This window comes from Balaenoptera musculus, chromosome 12 (assembly GCF_009873245.2).
Source record: "Balaenoptera musculus isolate JJ_BM4_2016_0621 chromosome 12, mBalMus1.pri.v3, whole genome shotgun sequence".
Lineage (NCBI taxonomy): Eukaryota > Metazoa > Chordata > Mammalia > Artiodactyla > Balaenopteridae > Balaenoptera > Balaenoptera musculus.
Window position 1 is genome coordinate 20,814,905 of NC_045796.1, and position 15,756 is coordinate 20,830,660.

The 15,756-nt window shown below is 36.6% G+C and overlaps 1 protein-coding gene across 11 annotated transcripts in view; it reads right to left on the reverse strand.

The window, feature by feature from the left end:
• UTRN (utrophin) overlaps positions 1-15,756 on the reverse strand; it is a 504,261-nt gene that overhangs the window by 98,280 nt on the left and 390,225 nt on the right. For all 11 annotated transcript variants that reach the window (XM_036870974.1, XM_036870970.1, XM_036870976.1 and 8 more), the window contains 2 exons: positions 8,264-8,532; positions 2,163-2,309 (listed from right to left, as the gene is read on the reverse strand). In XM_036870974.1, coding sequence (XP_036726869.1) covers positions 2,163-2,309; positions 8,264-8,532 — 416 coding nt within the window. The remainder of the gene's footprint in view (positions 1-2,162; positions 2,310-8,263; positions 8,533-15,756) is intronic.

The window sequence follows — 15,756 nt, forward strand, 5'->3', positions numbered from 1 at the left end:
ATTATCATTGTTTTATACATGAAGATATTGAGATAGAAAGAGGTGTCCAAGGACATAAAGTTAGTATGTGGCAATGCTAGTATTCATACCCAGCCCATCTGATGCCAGAATCTATGCCTTAGTCAAGGCATAGATTGTTATTAGTCAAGGCAAGTTAAGTTATTCTACATTTAACTCAAAAGCGTAACATTCTAAAGTATCTAAAGTCAGGATGTGGTCATGGGGGTCAGTGGCTACTCATCTCTCTTTTGTAAGGAAGGTGGTAAAAAGGGTTATGGGGAGCAAATGAAAAAGAAGTCTAAAATATTCCAAGGGAAAAAACAGACAGATGAATAGATAGATGATAATGATGATGATGAAGATTGATAGATAGACAGATAGATAGATAGAGATGGAGAGTGAAAGGACATATGAATTCCTCCAAATTCATGTCCATCATCTTGATTTGGAAGTATTCAAGTAGATACCAGCTGAATGATATACTCTATATATTTTTTAACCACATTCTTAGCTCTCTATATTTTGAAAATGCAGAGTTGGTACCCTGAGAAACTAATTGCAAATCAATAACAATTGCACACAGCCTTACTGACATTTCCGTTTCCTTTTCCTGGTCTTTGTCTAGTAATGCTAGTCAGGTGTTTCGCTTAGATTGCCAATCTTATTTTCAGCTGCCTTTAAATGGAACGTGTGTCTCTGGCTCACTGGGCACCTCTAGTTTCTCCTGGTTAGCTATTTAAATTACATTAGCAGGTACTTTGTTTGTTATGGCCAAAAAGCATTCAAACCCCACACTTTTACATTCCAGAGGAGAACACAAGATGCTGCTCTTGAAATTTAACACTGTTGTCTTCCGGCATAAATTGTGCTCCTCTTGTTCAATCAGCAGCTAACATCTGAGCTCGAGTGGTTACCAGGCTCAGAGATCAGGATGAAAGAATACACATCCTTTTTCATGCATAACGTATTCCCTGACTTCCAATCTTTGCAGATAGTAATAACAGAAGCAGAGTGGGAAGGGAATCAAGATGGACCACAGGAATACCTACGTGAAGATAATGAATTAGAGAAAGGAAGCAGAAGAAATAAGGAGTACAAATCAAATGCTTTTGTGTTCTACTCACTAGAAAAGCATGTATGAGTTTAACAGATCCTGCTTTACTAATCCTAGATTATTAATATTCTTTTCAAAGACAGAAAAGACTGTCTAATACTATACACTCATTTATTACCTCTTCAATTTCATGAAGAAAATATATAAACCATTGGGTGGTTCAACATTTGAATTAATTCAGCACCTATCATGCTATAAAATATTATACCTTTAAACTAAAATGATTTTATGTGCTACCTCAAAATTACATATTTATCTTGTTATATATCACATCATTTTAGGTACAAAATATAGAGAAAGATTAGTAAGAATTATTTTTTCAATCTTCCACTTAAACTATCCCACTACTTTTCAGGGGGAAAAAATGATTATTATGACTCCTAGAAACTGGCCACTAAATGTGATACAGCTCCACAAAGACTGAGACAAAAACTACTGACTGGCACATGTGGTGACTTGCAAATGCTGATACTTAGTAACACTCAGGAGGACTCTTCTTGGTTTGGCTCTTTTAAATCTGAGATGCACAAGTTAGGCCTAGTCATTAGAACAACTGCATTAGAGCAACTAAGATCTAAGGGCTAAAGGTAAACACCACTGCAGTAAAGTATGCTAGCTGGAAAAAATGAGCAAGATACCTAAATAGCAGGCAGAGGAAGAAGAAGGATGCGGACTTTCTTAACTTTTCAAAAGAAAAAAAAAAAAAATACAGGATTAAAGTAAGAAAAATGACTCCTTTATGAGCCATTATGGAAAAAATGTTTCTGTGACCTACAATAGGTTTCAATTACTGTGATTTATTTGACCTTTTGCAATTTTCTATCATATGAAGAGAACATCATAAAATTACATTAAAATCTATATTCATAAATAAATGAGGCCTTTGGGTTCAAGATACTGAAAGACAACTGATGTCATCACAGGCTAGAAATCCATTATCGAATACAACCCATAAAGAAAGAGAAAAGGATCACAGGTGGTAGAACAGAGAGGGAGGGCTTAAAGACCAAAGTGTAAGCCTGCATTATGAAGAGGAATCAGCTGACACCTGCAAAAGTTTCCATCGCATATTAAGGTCATCCAACTGGCGAGACATCTTTAGAGATGGGTGCAGGTCAAGTGGAGACAACTGACTGGATAAATCATTCACTGTTTTAACTTTTAAGTTGATTGGTGCAATTTCTTCTCTAAATGCCTGGAAGAAAAGGACAAGAATAATGTCATCAGAAAAGAATATAACAAAAGCTAGTATTCCATATTTCCTTAAAAAAAAACCCAAAACACCAAGACCAGCTAAGAGGCCATAACTATAGCTGCCCACTCAATAATAGCTGACTCAATTCAGGTCTTGAGCAACCAGGACCACCAGCCAAAGAATCACCCTTTATAAGCCAGAGAATCTAAATAGATGCACGAAGAGAAAAATTATAATGCAAACTCATTTAAATGATTATGTATTTCTTTCAAATTTTTCATGATATGCAATTTAATCTGGAAAATGTTTCCCACTTTTATCCATTTTACTAATTTCTAGTCTTGATTTTATCTTTAATTTTCTTTCATATTTTCCTTTTTTAATATGGATACCTTAATATTTTTTCACCTGATGCAACAACTTGATTTGAACTCTTTCCATTTAAAATTACGTTAGACAGTGGCCGGTAAAAAAAAAGCTTTCCAAACCACAAAATCTATGCATATTATATACTCATAGATTTATATATTTATATATCTCTTTCAAAGTCATTTATGACCTCTCTTTGCAGTTAAAGGTAGGCCAGGAAGAGCAGGGTCTATCAGAAAAGAGGTAGATGAAGCTTAGAACTGACAAATTACAGTTCCGAGCACAGTAAGAGAGCTGTTATAAGTGGGGATTGAAGGGGTGTACGTGAAGAGGGGGAAAAAAAACAAAAAATATTTCAGGTCAATGACAGTGATATGTCCTGTGAGAATGAATAACAAAATAATGAAAACACTAAGTTTTCTCCTTTCTCCACATAATTCCAACCCCCTCTATTTTCATGTATCCTTTTCCCCACAAAGTCTTTGCTTAGATCCAACCCATCCCTTAAAAAACTCACTGGAGTGCCTGACCCATTGGGAAGATTTCCCAGAGGTCTTGCCCTCCCCAGCCCTAGCTGCAGGCCCCGCCCATGTGCTCCTCAGCATTCTACCTGCCACCTCCAACCTAGCCAGGATTTCCAGGCTGCACATCTCTGGACACACAAATCAGGTTTTACGGTGGGAGACATTCTTGATTGTTTGGTGCCATATGAACCACTTGTTATAGATTTTAAACATCATTTCTTATCAGAGCTCTCAGTTTTTGGTATTGTAAGCATTCATATTTTAATGCCCCCCCACCCCCCATAGAATGGAAGCTTCTTGAGAATGGACAATCTCCAGTACTCAGCACAAAGTTTGCAATACAAGAAGGGCAGAGTCCATTTCTAATGATGAAGGCTCAAAAAATGGTACTTGAGGCAAGATTAAGCCAATATGGAATTGGGAGCAGAACTGGGATATTAAAAGAGAACAGCATAGTTTTAACTCTTTGGTGTGTCAAAAATTAATCATGTACCAAACTTACAGGTATTAGGTGTTATCAACATACTGTTAGCATCAGCTCTCAAGTTTCAGCATTTCTATAATCTCCACCCCTTGAGACTAGGCCTATGTCTATGAGCTCCCTTTCTTCTCTTTCATCACTCCAAGTTTAGCTAATGAATAATAGGTATCAAAGTGCTTTGAAGGCTATAAAGTTTTATTAAAACACTACAATATTAATTTGACTTCCTCCTTATGCTTATAAAAAGAAAACCTCTCTAACCACGTCCCAGTTCCCCCTTTTATAACATGTAAAGGCTAGAAATAATCATTATGGTTGGTAAACATCAAAATAATATTAAGAATATGACCTTATTTTTAAAAAGAAGATTAATTTTAGGTAAATCTGAGAATATGTTTCAGCATTTCAAAATTCTTGAATATGTCCAAAAACCATGAGGAAGGTCAAGCTGGAGAGTCAGAAGAACAGATCTGGAGCCCAGAGACAGAGTGAAAGATATGGACTTTGGGGGTAACTGTGTAAATGACACCCGAAACAGTGAGCATGGAAGTCAATGTACAGAAAGAAATATCACTAGAACCCTGAAGACACCAGCATTTCAAAGTCAGGCCTGGAGATGGACATTTGGGATTCAGCTGTAAATAAATGATGCCTGAGGTTGTGGGGTTAGGTAAATTACTCTGTAATATAGCATAAAGCAAAAAAAAAAAAAAAAATTAAGAATCAGGTAGAAGAAGGGAAGCCCATGAAGATGTGAAAATTGCTGCAGCATGGAAGGGATTCAGAGTTGTGATAGTTTTTCTCCATGACTGCAGATGCTGGCCTTTCATGGATGACAGAATGTGTACAAATAAACGGATTCACAAATACAGTTCAACGAGAAAAGCAGATATATGATAACAGAGACATTATAGGTCTAAAGAATTCATAATTAATATAGAAGCATGGGACAGAGAGAGGGGTGGGAAAAGAGAATTTTTCAGTCTGGACTTTGAAAAGACCTGAGTGCCCTCAGATTCAGTTTGAGACCAATTACAGAACTCAAATCTTTCACGGTTTCTTCAGTTATGACTTTACATCATACACTAATAATCAGCTTTTAAAATCAATATCTTTGTATTTTGAAGGTATTAACGATTAAAAATGAAATGCTAGAAAATATTCTCAGATTTATATAATTTTAAATAATAACCAGTTTTATTTCAAAAGATGGGGACAGTTTTTTAAAAATTATAACTTCAAGACAGATTTTTTTTAATCTTATAGAAGAAATTTTTTTTCCCCTCTATAAAAATGCTTTTTCTCTTACAAGCCACAGGTAAAACCATTAAAAGTCCTTACACAGGGCTTCCCTGGTGGTTCGGTGGTTAAGAATCTGCCTGCCAATGCAGGGGACACGGGATAGAGCCCTGGTCCGGGAAGATCCCACATGCCACGGAGCAACTAAACCCGTGCGCCACAACTACTGAGCCTGCGCTCTATAGCCCGTGCGCCACAACTACTGAAGCCCGCACGCCCAGAGCCCGTGCTCCGCAATAAGAGAAGCCACCGCAATGAGAAGCCCGCGCACAGCAATGAAGAGTAGCCCTCGCTCATTGCAACCAGAGAAAAGCCTGTGCGCAGCAACAAAGACCCAGCGCAGGCAAAAATAAAATTAATTAATTAAATAAATAAATAATAAAATAAAAGTCCTTAGACAAACAATGCATTTTAGGTTTAATTTTGTTTTTGTGGTCCAGTGTTTTATGGTAATGAGGAATCTTTCTATTAAGAAAGTTTATCTTTTGGTTTTTAAGAGCTCCAAATTAAGGGGCTTTCTAAAATAAAGCAAATTTTAAAATGGTTTCAGATCTGTTGTATGTTCTGGTATAAAGAACCAATTTATCATGTTTTGGCTGCACTTTCCTATAGGAGAATAAAAATCTATGTGGTTTTCTTTGCTATGAAAGCAGAAACATCTGTTAGTGTTAAAGGCGCTGACCGGCAGCCCGTTGGCAGATGTGAATCCCAGCCCTTCTCCTGTCAGAGGTGTGTATTCTGCAAATAAGAATGATTAAGGATAATTTTAGGAAGTTAAAATTATTTGATTACCCTAAAAGATTTTCTTTTCCAGTTGCTTTGGCATATTTAATAATATTTGGCAATAATCAGAACTTATTTTCACCTGCCTATAGCTTCACTGGGATTGGGGTATACTTTAGAGCACATGTAAAACACCCCGGACTTTGCGTCAATTTTACTTGGTTTAAAGAGACTTGGGTTTTATTTTCTTTTTTCCTAATAAGATGTTAAAATATCTTAATCCACAGTTTATTACTTTGTCTTAAATATTAGCTGTATTTTTCCTAGCTTTCCCACATAAGCAAAAATTTAAACAGAAGGATTTGGATGCAGAGATGTGTAATTTCTTCAATCAAATGGGATTAACAACTCCCAAATTTTTAGTCCAGATATAATTTCATTTTTCCCTCAACACTAGTCATCCTGTATTAAAAACTGATGCTTTCAAATTCAAATGGGTAAATTCTTGCTCCAACCAAGAGGCATTTTTGCAAACCAATAGAACATACTTTTCGTAAACCATTGGCTTAAAGATTTTCAGTGTTTAAAAATCATCTTTTAAAATACAAGAAGTGTGCAACTTCCAAAGAACCTATCCTAAAAGGTTTTATTTTCAGTTTGTTATTTTAACTCAGATTCAATTATGGAAAAGTTTTTTGGATACTACAGTCACAGGAAGAAGCCTACTTAATTCACAGGGCCACTGGAAACATGTATATTTACAATGAAAGATGGCACCCCAATACTCTTTCAGTAATTAAAATTTTTGGTTGAAAATTTAATACGTAGCTTTTAAAGATTCAAATTCAAGTAGCTGATCAAAGTTAAGCTTAATTATATTATTATGAATGAGGTCTCTACAATGAAAGAGAAGAGCAAGAAAGAAATCATGAAAACTCCACCACTTCCTAGCTGTGTGGGCTTGAGCAGTATCTGCAATGTCATCATTTGTAAAATGGACATAATAATAATACTTATCTTGATGGGTTGCTGGGAGGATTAAAAGAGATACCAATGTAAACTGGCTAAGAACAGTTCTTGGCACCAGTAAGCATCAGTAAATGCTATCTATTATTATTATTCTTATGTCTACACATATATTTATTTACTGATGTAATTTGCCTGAGTAGAATTCAGTTAATTTCCTAGACCTTTCTTCTCTTTTCCTATTCAGCCACAGGCGAAACAAAGGGATAGTATTATCCAATATCTGTGCACAAAAGATGTATATCTTTTGCAATAAAAATTTCATTCATGATATTGATATTGTCAGCCTGATTTTTCATCCGTTTATCCTTTGATTTGATTCATGACTACCTAGTATATAGTTTACTATGCTACTAAAAACCTAATACACTCTAAATCTGTTATTTGTGTCTTTTATTGCCTAAATTCCATTAACTGCTTTTCTGGATATGTTCTACAATACGGGAGCCAAAGGGAATCTAGACCAGAGGTCTAACATCCTTAACTTTGGGCAATACCTGATTACAAACAGAATTTATAGCTAAACTAATTCTTCATTACATATCCAGACAATAAGATATAATTAGCAGATAAGAACTCCCAGGAAAACAGTATACTTTTGATTAAACTTCTAAATCCAACTGGCGATTTAAAAAGGAACCTGCCAGACTACACCACGTGGATGCCATTCTGTAAGATCCAGGCTGTGAGCAACACCATCAAAGAAACAATTCAGTTTCTTCAACAAATACATTGCAAAGAAAACAAACAAAAGATAAATGGGAAATCTGGAGATTAAAAGGGACTTTAAAATATTCTTACAGAGACTTCCCTGGTGGCGCAGTGGTTAAGAATCTGCCTGCTAATGCAGGGGACACGGGTTCGAGCCCTGGTCCAGAAGATCCCACATGCCGTGGAGCAACTAAGCCCCTGTGCAACAACTACTGGGCCTGCATTCTAGAGCCCACGAGCCACAACTACTGAGCCCATGCGCCACAACTACTGAAGCCCACGCGCCCAGCGCCCGTGCTCCGCAACAAGAGAAGCCATTGCAACGAGAAGCACGCGCACCGCAAGGAAGAGCAGCCCCCCCCTCGCCACAACTAGAGGAAGCCCGCGCGCAGCAACAAAGACCCAACGCAGCCAAAAAAAAAAAAAAAAAAAAAGACCCAACCTCAGTAATATAATTAAAAGTCCTCTGCTGTATTATTAAAAAATAAAAAAAAAAACTCAACAAAAACAGGCAAAACTAACTTATATTGTTTAGGGATGCACAGCTGGGTGAAAACGTATAAAGAAAAGTAAAAGTAAATTATTGTAGAAGTCACCTTAGTCGTTATTTTGGCGGGGATGGGGGTTCTGATGGTGAGGGGCATATGGAAAACATCTATTACGTCTGGAAAAGCTCTATATTCTGATTTTGGTGGAGGTCGTAACAGTGTTGGCATTATAACAATCCCTCATAACAGTTTATATATGTGGCTCTCCTTATTTGTGTTATATTTAACAATAAAGGATTTCTTAAATCCTTTATCTGAGGCAGGGATGCTGACCATGGTTTTCTCAATGTGGTCCTGCAGCGAGTCGATAAGCAAGTCTCCCACAGGCTTCCAGCCATTCCGCACGGCCTCCGCCTCCTTCAGGTCAGCATCGAGCTCATCCATCGCTCCCTGCAGGTCTCTGAGCTTCTCCAACGCCTTGTCCACTTGCTTTTGCCAATTGCTAGTAACAGCATTTAGACTTTCCCACTTCTCTTTGACTTCAGAAGACTGCTTACGCATGGCTTTGGCAATCTTTTGGGCTCTCTCCTCAGGAGTCAATTCTGTGGTTAAAAAAAAAAGAAAGAATATTTGGATGCTTGCTCAACTCTACATTCTTAGAGCCAAGTGTGAATCACCTTTTGAAGGGTTGCTACCAGCGTACGCTAGCCACGGTAAGAAAAACTGTTTCCATACTTCCTCCACTGATCCCTGCTACTTCTCCAAAGAAGAAAAGAGCTACTCAGAGTAAAAGTGGCCCAGTGGTTTTGGTGACTTCTGAATTTTAATGTATTTGCAAACCTTGAAATGTAACAAGATAACTCAAGAAATAAAACAGTTTTTCTTTAACATAAATTAATTACATAAAATCCAGAGACAGCTTTTCATTAGTTTTTCTTTGTCCTCAGAGAAATGGGAATGATAACTGGGAGAGAAATAGCTTTAAGACATGAGGAAAAACTCTGAAAAAATAAGATTAATTTATCGTGTTACAAAAAAATACAACTGAAGACAAATAACATATCTTAGGTACTTCATCATCGCTGAATCTTTAATACAAGGCATTCTTTGTAGCCCAGAAGTGTAGCACGTCCACAAATATTTCAACAAGAAGACAGCAAGGCTTCAAGGACCACCCTAAATATTTAATAGAGCAAGAGGGCTTCCAGAATGTCTGAAATAAGGTAGACTTTTCAGACAGGAAAGGGCAGGCATAATGCAAGATGCTGCCACAGGACAGGGGCAGGAAGAAAGAGTAAGAGTCTAGAAGACAAGCAAAGGGAACGGACAGAAGTCAAAGTCAAGTTGAAAGCCAAGGGTCAGAAATATAGTGATGAGAAGCTGGCAAGACAAGGGCAGGGGAACTTGATGGTCATAGAGCAGACACTCTCAAAACAGGTTAAATAGATCCCCAGCTAAACACTCCTGGGCCTCACTACCCTCAACACCGCAGGATGCCTCCTTTCCTCTCTAGCTGGTTTGATGGTTGTCCTAAGTGTCCCCTGGACAATAGAGAGGCAAGTCAGAAACATACAGTCAAGGTAAACTGTACATTAATTTAAGATAGAAGTGCATATTCTTCTTTGTGATAACATCCCATCTTTTAGTATCAATCACATTAGCAACATCCACTTCCCCTCAAAACATTCCAAACCATTCATAAAATGCACTGAAGTTCATCAAACTTCTGGTAAGATGAAATTCATGGTAAGATGAACTGAAGCAAGCTCTCCTAAACTGTAACTTTCCTACGCAACATAAATTTGTCTGCCTGTCTTTATTTAAATATTATTTAAAAGTCAAAGGGACAGAACATTTATTTTTATCTAAGTTTCCAGAAATTTCGAGACCTCAATATTTAGATGAAAGCAGCTATAATAAATCTCTGGGAACTACATGCATGATGAAGAGTTTAGCAACCACAGAACTCCGAGTGTGCTGCTGAAAGGCTGTGAGGCTACACAGAAACATGACCAATCCCGTCAGCTGAATTGATTACAAGAAGAGACAATGTTATGATAAGTAGACAGGCGGAGCATACCAGTAAAAGATAAATAAGGAAAAGAAGTGAGTTAGAGACCCAGCTTCAAGGAATGTTTAGGCTCAGATACAGTCCAGTACAACAGTGATGGGAGGGAGTCGAGAATCCTGGAAAAAAGCCCTAAAACTTATAATATGTCAGGATTTCAAGTTTAGGAAACTTAGAAAAAACTTTGTAAGGAAAGGTACATCATTAAAAGGGCAACTTTATTTAAATCCTTAAGCCTTCAAGATTTTTTTATAAAATGAAAAATATGTAATATTAATACGATCCATATTTTATATACATATACCATGCTCTGTGTAAGGTGAAAAAAATCATCCTTAGCCTGATAAGAAAGGGAGTTGATAATTTTTATGATGGTAACACCTGAGTTTGTTAATTAGTCACTTCAGCTTTTTCAAAGATATATTTTAAGCACTCATGTTTTACTGACTTTTGTAAAAAAGAAATACAGTGCCAATTTCAGAAGAGACAACTTAATTATGATGATTTTCCTCTGGATAAAGTAAAAACTGTTTCTAAGTCAGTCACTGAATAACCTGGCAGGGAGACATACGGCTTCTTTGTCCTGTGACAAAATACCCAACACTGGCTGTGACTTTTTGTCTTCACTTAATGTAAAATCTTTTGATTGAGCGCAGTCCTTTTGTACTATTTATAATATAATCCCCACTCAAGCAGCTACTCAGAAGAAAAGTTCTACGTTCAATTCACCATCTGTTTGCCAGAAAGGAAGCATATTAACTAATCACAGAGTCAGAATAAAAGTGCTTCCTGTTGCAGCAGCAATCTCAGTTTAATGCATACTTTAAACCAAGAACAGAGCGAAGTAAAAAGCCAAACACAAACTTTCCAGGATGTTTGTGAAACAGGTAATAAGAAGCAACATGTGAAATCCGAAGTTATGAGTTTGGGGTAAGAAAATAAAAAAAAGGAATTAAAACAGCAAGAGAGCATAAAAGATGAAAATAATAAAGGGATATCCCAACATTAAAAAAAAAAAATCCTCCTGTTACTTGAAAATCAAGGACAAAGTTTGCTTCAAATTTTCTGAATGGATACTTTGCAATAAATTTTAAGACCCTCATGCAAGAGTGGAGAATCTTCTGGACCAGTGGTTCTGAATTCTGGTGACATATTAGAAACCACCCTGACAGTTTGACTGTTTGCTTGCTTGTTTGTTTTTAAATGCTGATCCCCAAGGACGAAGTATTAAAAGATCCTGGTTTAGTTGGTCAAAGGTGAAGGGCGGCATGGATAAATTTTAAAAAGCTCCCCAGGTGACTGTAACGTGTTGCCAGAACGGAACACCACCAGCCTACTGGCTTATAAATTGATTTCTCTGGTCACTGCTGTTGAAGCTGGACAGAGTGTTTCCAATCCAGTGAGCTGCTCTGTCATTCCCACGTAGAGCAGGGCACTAACTACTGAAGGTGGGAGAGCGAATGAAGATCAGTGATAAGAGGGTAATCTAATTTGCATTTGAAAAGGCAGTAATAGAGGCTAATCAAGAGACAGAGGAAACAGCAGGATAAAACCAAGTAAATTCAGTGACAGTTCACAGACCAGAAGCACTTTTCCTAGGTCACTTTCCTACTCCCTGGGTGTGTGTGTGTGTGTGTGTGTGTGGATGTTTCTGAGAGAGAGTACTTTGTTTCACTCTTCATTCTCCCATTCTTCTCCCATCACACCTTCTCACTTATCTGGCCAAACTCTGAGGATGGAATTGTATTTAATTTTTATATTTATATTTATATTACATAGTATATATAGTATAATGTGATATGATGTATTATAAATATTAACATATTTACTTTATATTTATATAATTAAAATAGCAATTTTTTTATTGTGTTACAAAACATTTAAGGAAGAGTAGATAATTATCTTTAGGAAGAAGGAAGAAGAGAGAGGAACAAGGAATGACCAATCCTGAAGTTTTCTTTCTCGTCCGGCGGTTTTTAGTCTTCAAATATGCAAATTAATTGCATGGCATTTACACCACTCTCTCCTTTCTACCCTGGGGAGAAAGACTCACATGCTTCAGTGGAATACAGGTGGAACACGAACCTGGACCAGAAGCAGAGACTAAGACTTGCAATCAGCACTGCTCCCATCCTGCCCTTGGCTCCTAGATGACCTGCTCATCCCAGCTTTATCAAGTGGGAACCCTATTTTCTCATCTGGGGAAACATTTTACACTAAGGGCCTCTTTTACCTCTGAAATTCAATTATATAAGAAAGGCAAAGCCGCTGTATGTCTCCAAGAAATCTTATAATAGAGGAGAAAAAAAACCCTCCTTTTGTGTGCCTATAATTTTTTTTTACATTTAAAAACATTAAAGTATATGTTCCTCCTATGAAATAATGTACAAATCGATTAGAATCAGCCCAGTTATTTTAAATAAAGATTTTCCATATTTATCGTATTTCCTTTCTCTATTACAGAATAGACACATAATCTCCATAGTGACTTTTTAGAGTCTAAAGCCTTATGTCATGCATGTTTGTTCTTTTCATCTTGGTTTTGCAGTACTCAGTCTAGAGACTAGTATGTCCTCAATATATATAATTACTGAATTGAAATTTTCCATTTTCTGAATGGAATTTCCAGCTTTACTCTTTATTGAGAATATTCAACTTCATAATTTTAAGTGGAAATCTTCCCACTTGTTTTTTCTTCCTCCTTTCCAAACCCATGACAGCATTTATATTAAAAACAACAACAACAAAAAAAAACACTTTTTTTTTTTTACTGTGAAAGAAAAGGATAAACCTTACAAAGTCATTTCAAGTATGGTAATTCCATCTTATTTGTACTGTTTGCTTATTTTTTACATGTATCTATAATCTTATTGTATTTCATCAAGAGAGGAAGAGGAGATATTAAGACAAACAAGTATAGGAAAAAATTCTCCAGAGTAGCATTTTCACCCCATGGACAATATGGTGCAAGGAAAGATTTGTTCATAGGCCAATTCCAATACTAATTAGTTATATAATCATAGATATATTCCTTATCTCCTTGAACTTCAGTTAATATCTATAAAGCTACCGATACATGCCTGGCACACAGAAAAGCTTCAACAGAGGTTAATTTCTTTCATTTTTAAAATGATTTTGTTACTAAGTCTGGGAGGTTTAGATATCTCTAGAGATTTTCACATAAGCAAACCAAGTTGATTAGCCAACAAGAATTCACAGGAAAAAACAAAGCATTCCTGTACATCTAGAGACTAGACCTGACTTACTCTCACTCTCCGTCTTCATCCCCACTCCATTTTTCTCTCTCTTCTTCGTGACCAAAAGATGCTCCTGATTCAGATAATGCAAAACATATTCTCCTCAAATTTTCTGATTACATGATTAAGATCAACTTAATCTGTCTGAAATGATCAGTGTTGAAGAGGACCCTGCCCACTTCCTATACTGTATGATAACTGGTGACAATTCATTAGGAACCAGATTAAAAGTACACCATCAAGTGCCATCAGCTGATTACTACAATATTTCTAATTATTTTCATCTAATAAATTATAAAGATGACAATAGTAAGAGGCTACCCAAAGTAGATTAACCTGATAATGTGTAGCCTAAATCTTTCAGTAGGAATATGATAAAGATGATAAGGATCCATCCATGCTGCCAACGAACTTGTCAAACACTTAAGGGGAAAAAAAAGATCGTGGACAGATATATTTAGGGAAAAGCAAGAACTCCAAAGTAAAGAGATTTAGGGAACATCTTCCACAGATACCAAAATATAAGGTATTAATGGGGGTTATGGGTGGAGGTGGGATGGATGGAGATAATAGGAATATAGACCACATCATGGAGAGAGATAACCAGCACTTCTGACCAGAAGTCAATCAAGGTTGAGCTAGAGTTTGAATATTTTAATGTTTCACTCTTCCTATAAAGTGGGCCAAAGTAAGTAAACCCAGCACTGAGCTAAGGATGAAGCATGAAGAGACCATTAAGAAGGTTAACCTCCAAGGAAAAAGGTAGGAACAGCAGAAAGGCCATGGAACAGAACTAGCTAAGCCACATGAGATCCATTTTCTGTAATGGAACATTCCCTGAATTTCCTCACACTAATGGCAGTTTTATAATTTATTCAAGTCAGTTTTGAGTGCTGGACAGCAGCAGACAGGTCACTGATGGTCCTGAGAAGGGAGAATAGAAATTGGGAATGTAAGTGCCAGGTAGGCAAGTGTATGTTTTGTTCACTGCTGTCTCCCCATATCTAGAATACTACCTGGCACATGGTAGGCATTCAATAAGTACTGATCAAATGAATAAATAGATCTATGTTCAATATCTTTGTTTTGATAAAAAAAAAATTTACCTTTAAGATCAAAGGACAGTGCTCTTCAATTAAAAGTCTCGCATTTCTGGCCACACCACTGCCCATCTCTCCCCAGGCTGCTTCCCTGAGGAACATAGCCGCTAATGATCCATCAACGTACAAAAGAAGTCCTGGGCTTTCTATTCAAGATTAGCCATTCTTACGAAAGAAGTTAGGCATGTCTTAGGTTTATGTACTGCCAAAATAAGTGAGAAGTTTAAAGTGGAGAATTTATGCCTTGGCTAGGATTATACTTTTCAAAGATAGCAAACCCTCCAATTCACTCGTGAAGACTCCAGCTCTCAAGAGGAACAGCAACAACAGGAAAAGAGGAACACACCACACTGAAAGCGTTTAGTCTCCTCCTATGCTTTATGTTTAAATCAGAGTGACACTCCAGATGTTGATTTCAATAAAATACATACATGTAAATTATTGCCATCTTTTTTTACGAGGCACATGTGATTTATGGATGGCTGTAATGGTGATTAGAGACCATAACAGATAGTAAACAATTAATTTAAAATGCTGTGTCCATCAAACTAACCTTTGTTATCATATAATTCTTCATCAAGAATGTTGATTTATTTAAATTGAATTTCACTATGATGGTATTCATTAGCATGCAAACAAGTTTGTGAAATTTTTATCCAATCAATACGCTTACTCAGCCGGCTCATTATATTTTAGGAAAGTTGAAGACTGGATTCATTACATCCATTCATACATTATGGAACCTTAAAATGGGAAGGATCACACTGGATCTCTGTAGTTAACACTGGAAATGAAAGTAACATTATATTTTTCTGTGTTTTTTCATGCATTATAACTTTACTAATCTAATTTGGACTTAACGAAGCTAATTAAATTATTGCCTTGGTCTATAGGCCTGAAAGCAATTATTATTCCTTCAAGTTTTTTTATGAAAATTAAAAAGACAAAGTCTAATATTGCCTAAACACCTTCTCCCTTGGTGCTAGGAAATCAGTGAACTGGTATATCATTCTATTAAGCAGCCTAATATTGCAGAAAAGGAAAAGTAAGAATGAAGGGAAAAGCATATTAATTATTGCATGAAATTTTTATAAGTAGAGGAATACAGAAAGCAAAATCTTATTTTTACTGATTATCTAGAAGTGCTTTGATTATTGGGGTAGTTAAGATAGTATGCTATGATGGTTCAGGGCATCAAGGGTTGTGACAAGCCTGAGTTGGTGTTTCAGCTCTGTCACATGGGTGACAGTAGGCATCCAAACATCTCAAAGTCTCAGTTTCCTCATCTGTCAAATGGGTGGTAACAGTACGTATACCTCAAAGAGTTGTTATGAGAATTAAAGGAAACGGTGCCTGGAACACTGTAGGATGCTGATAAATGTTGATTTGTTGTGAACATCT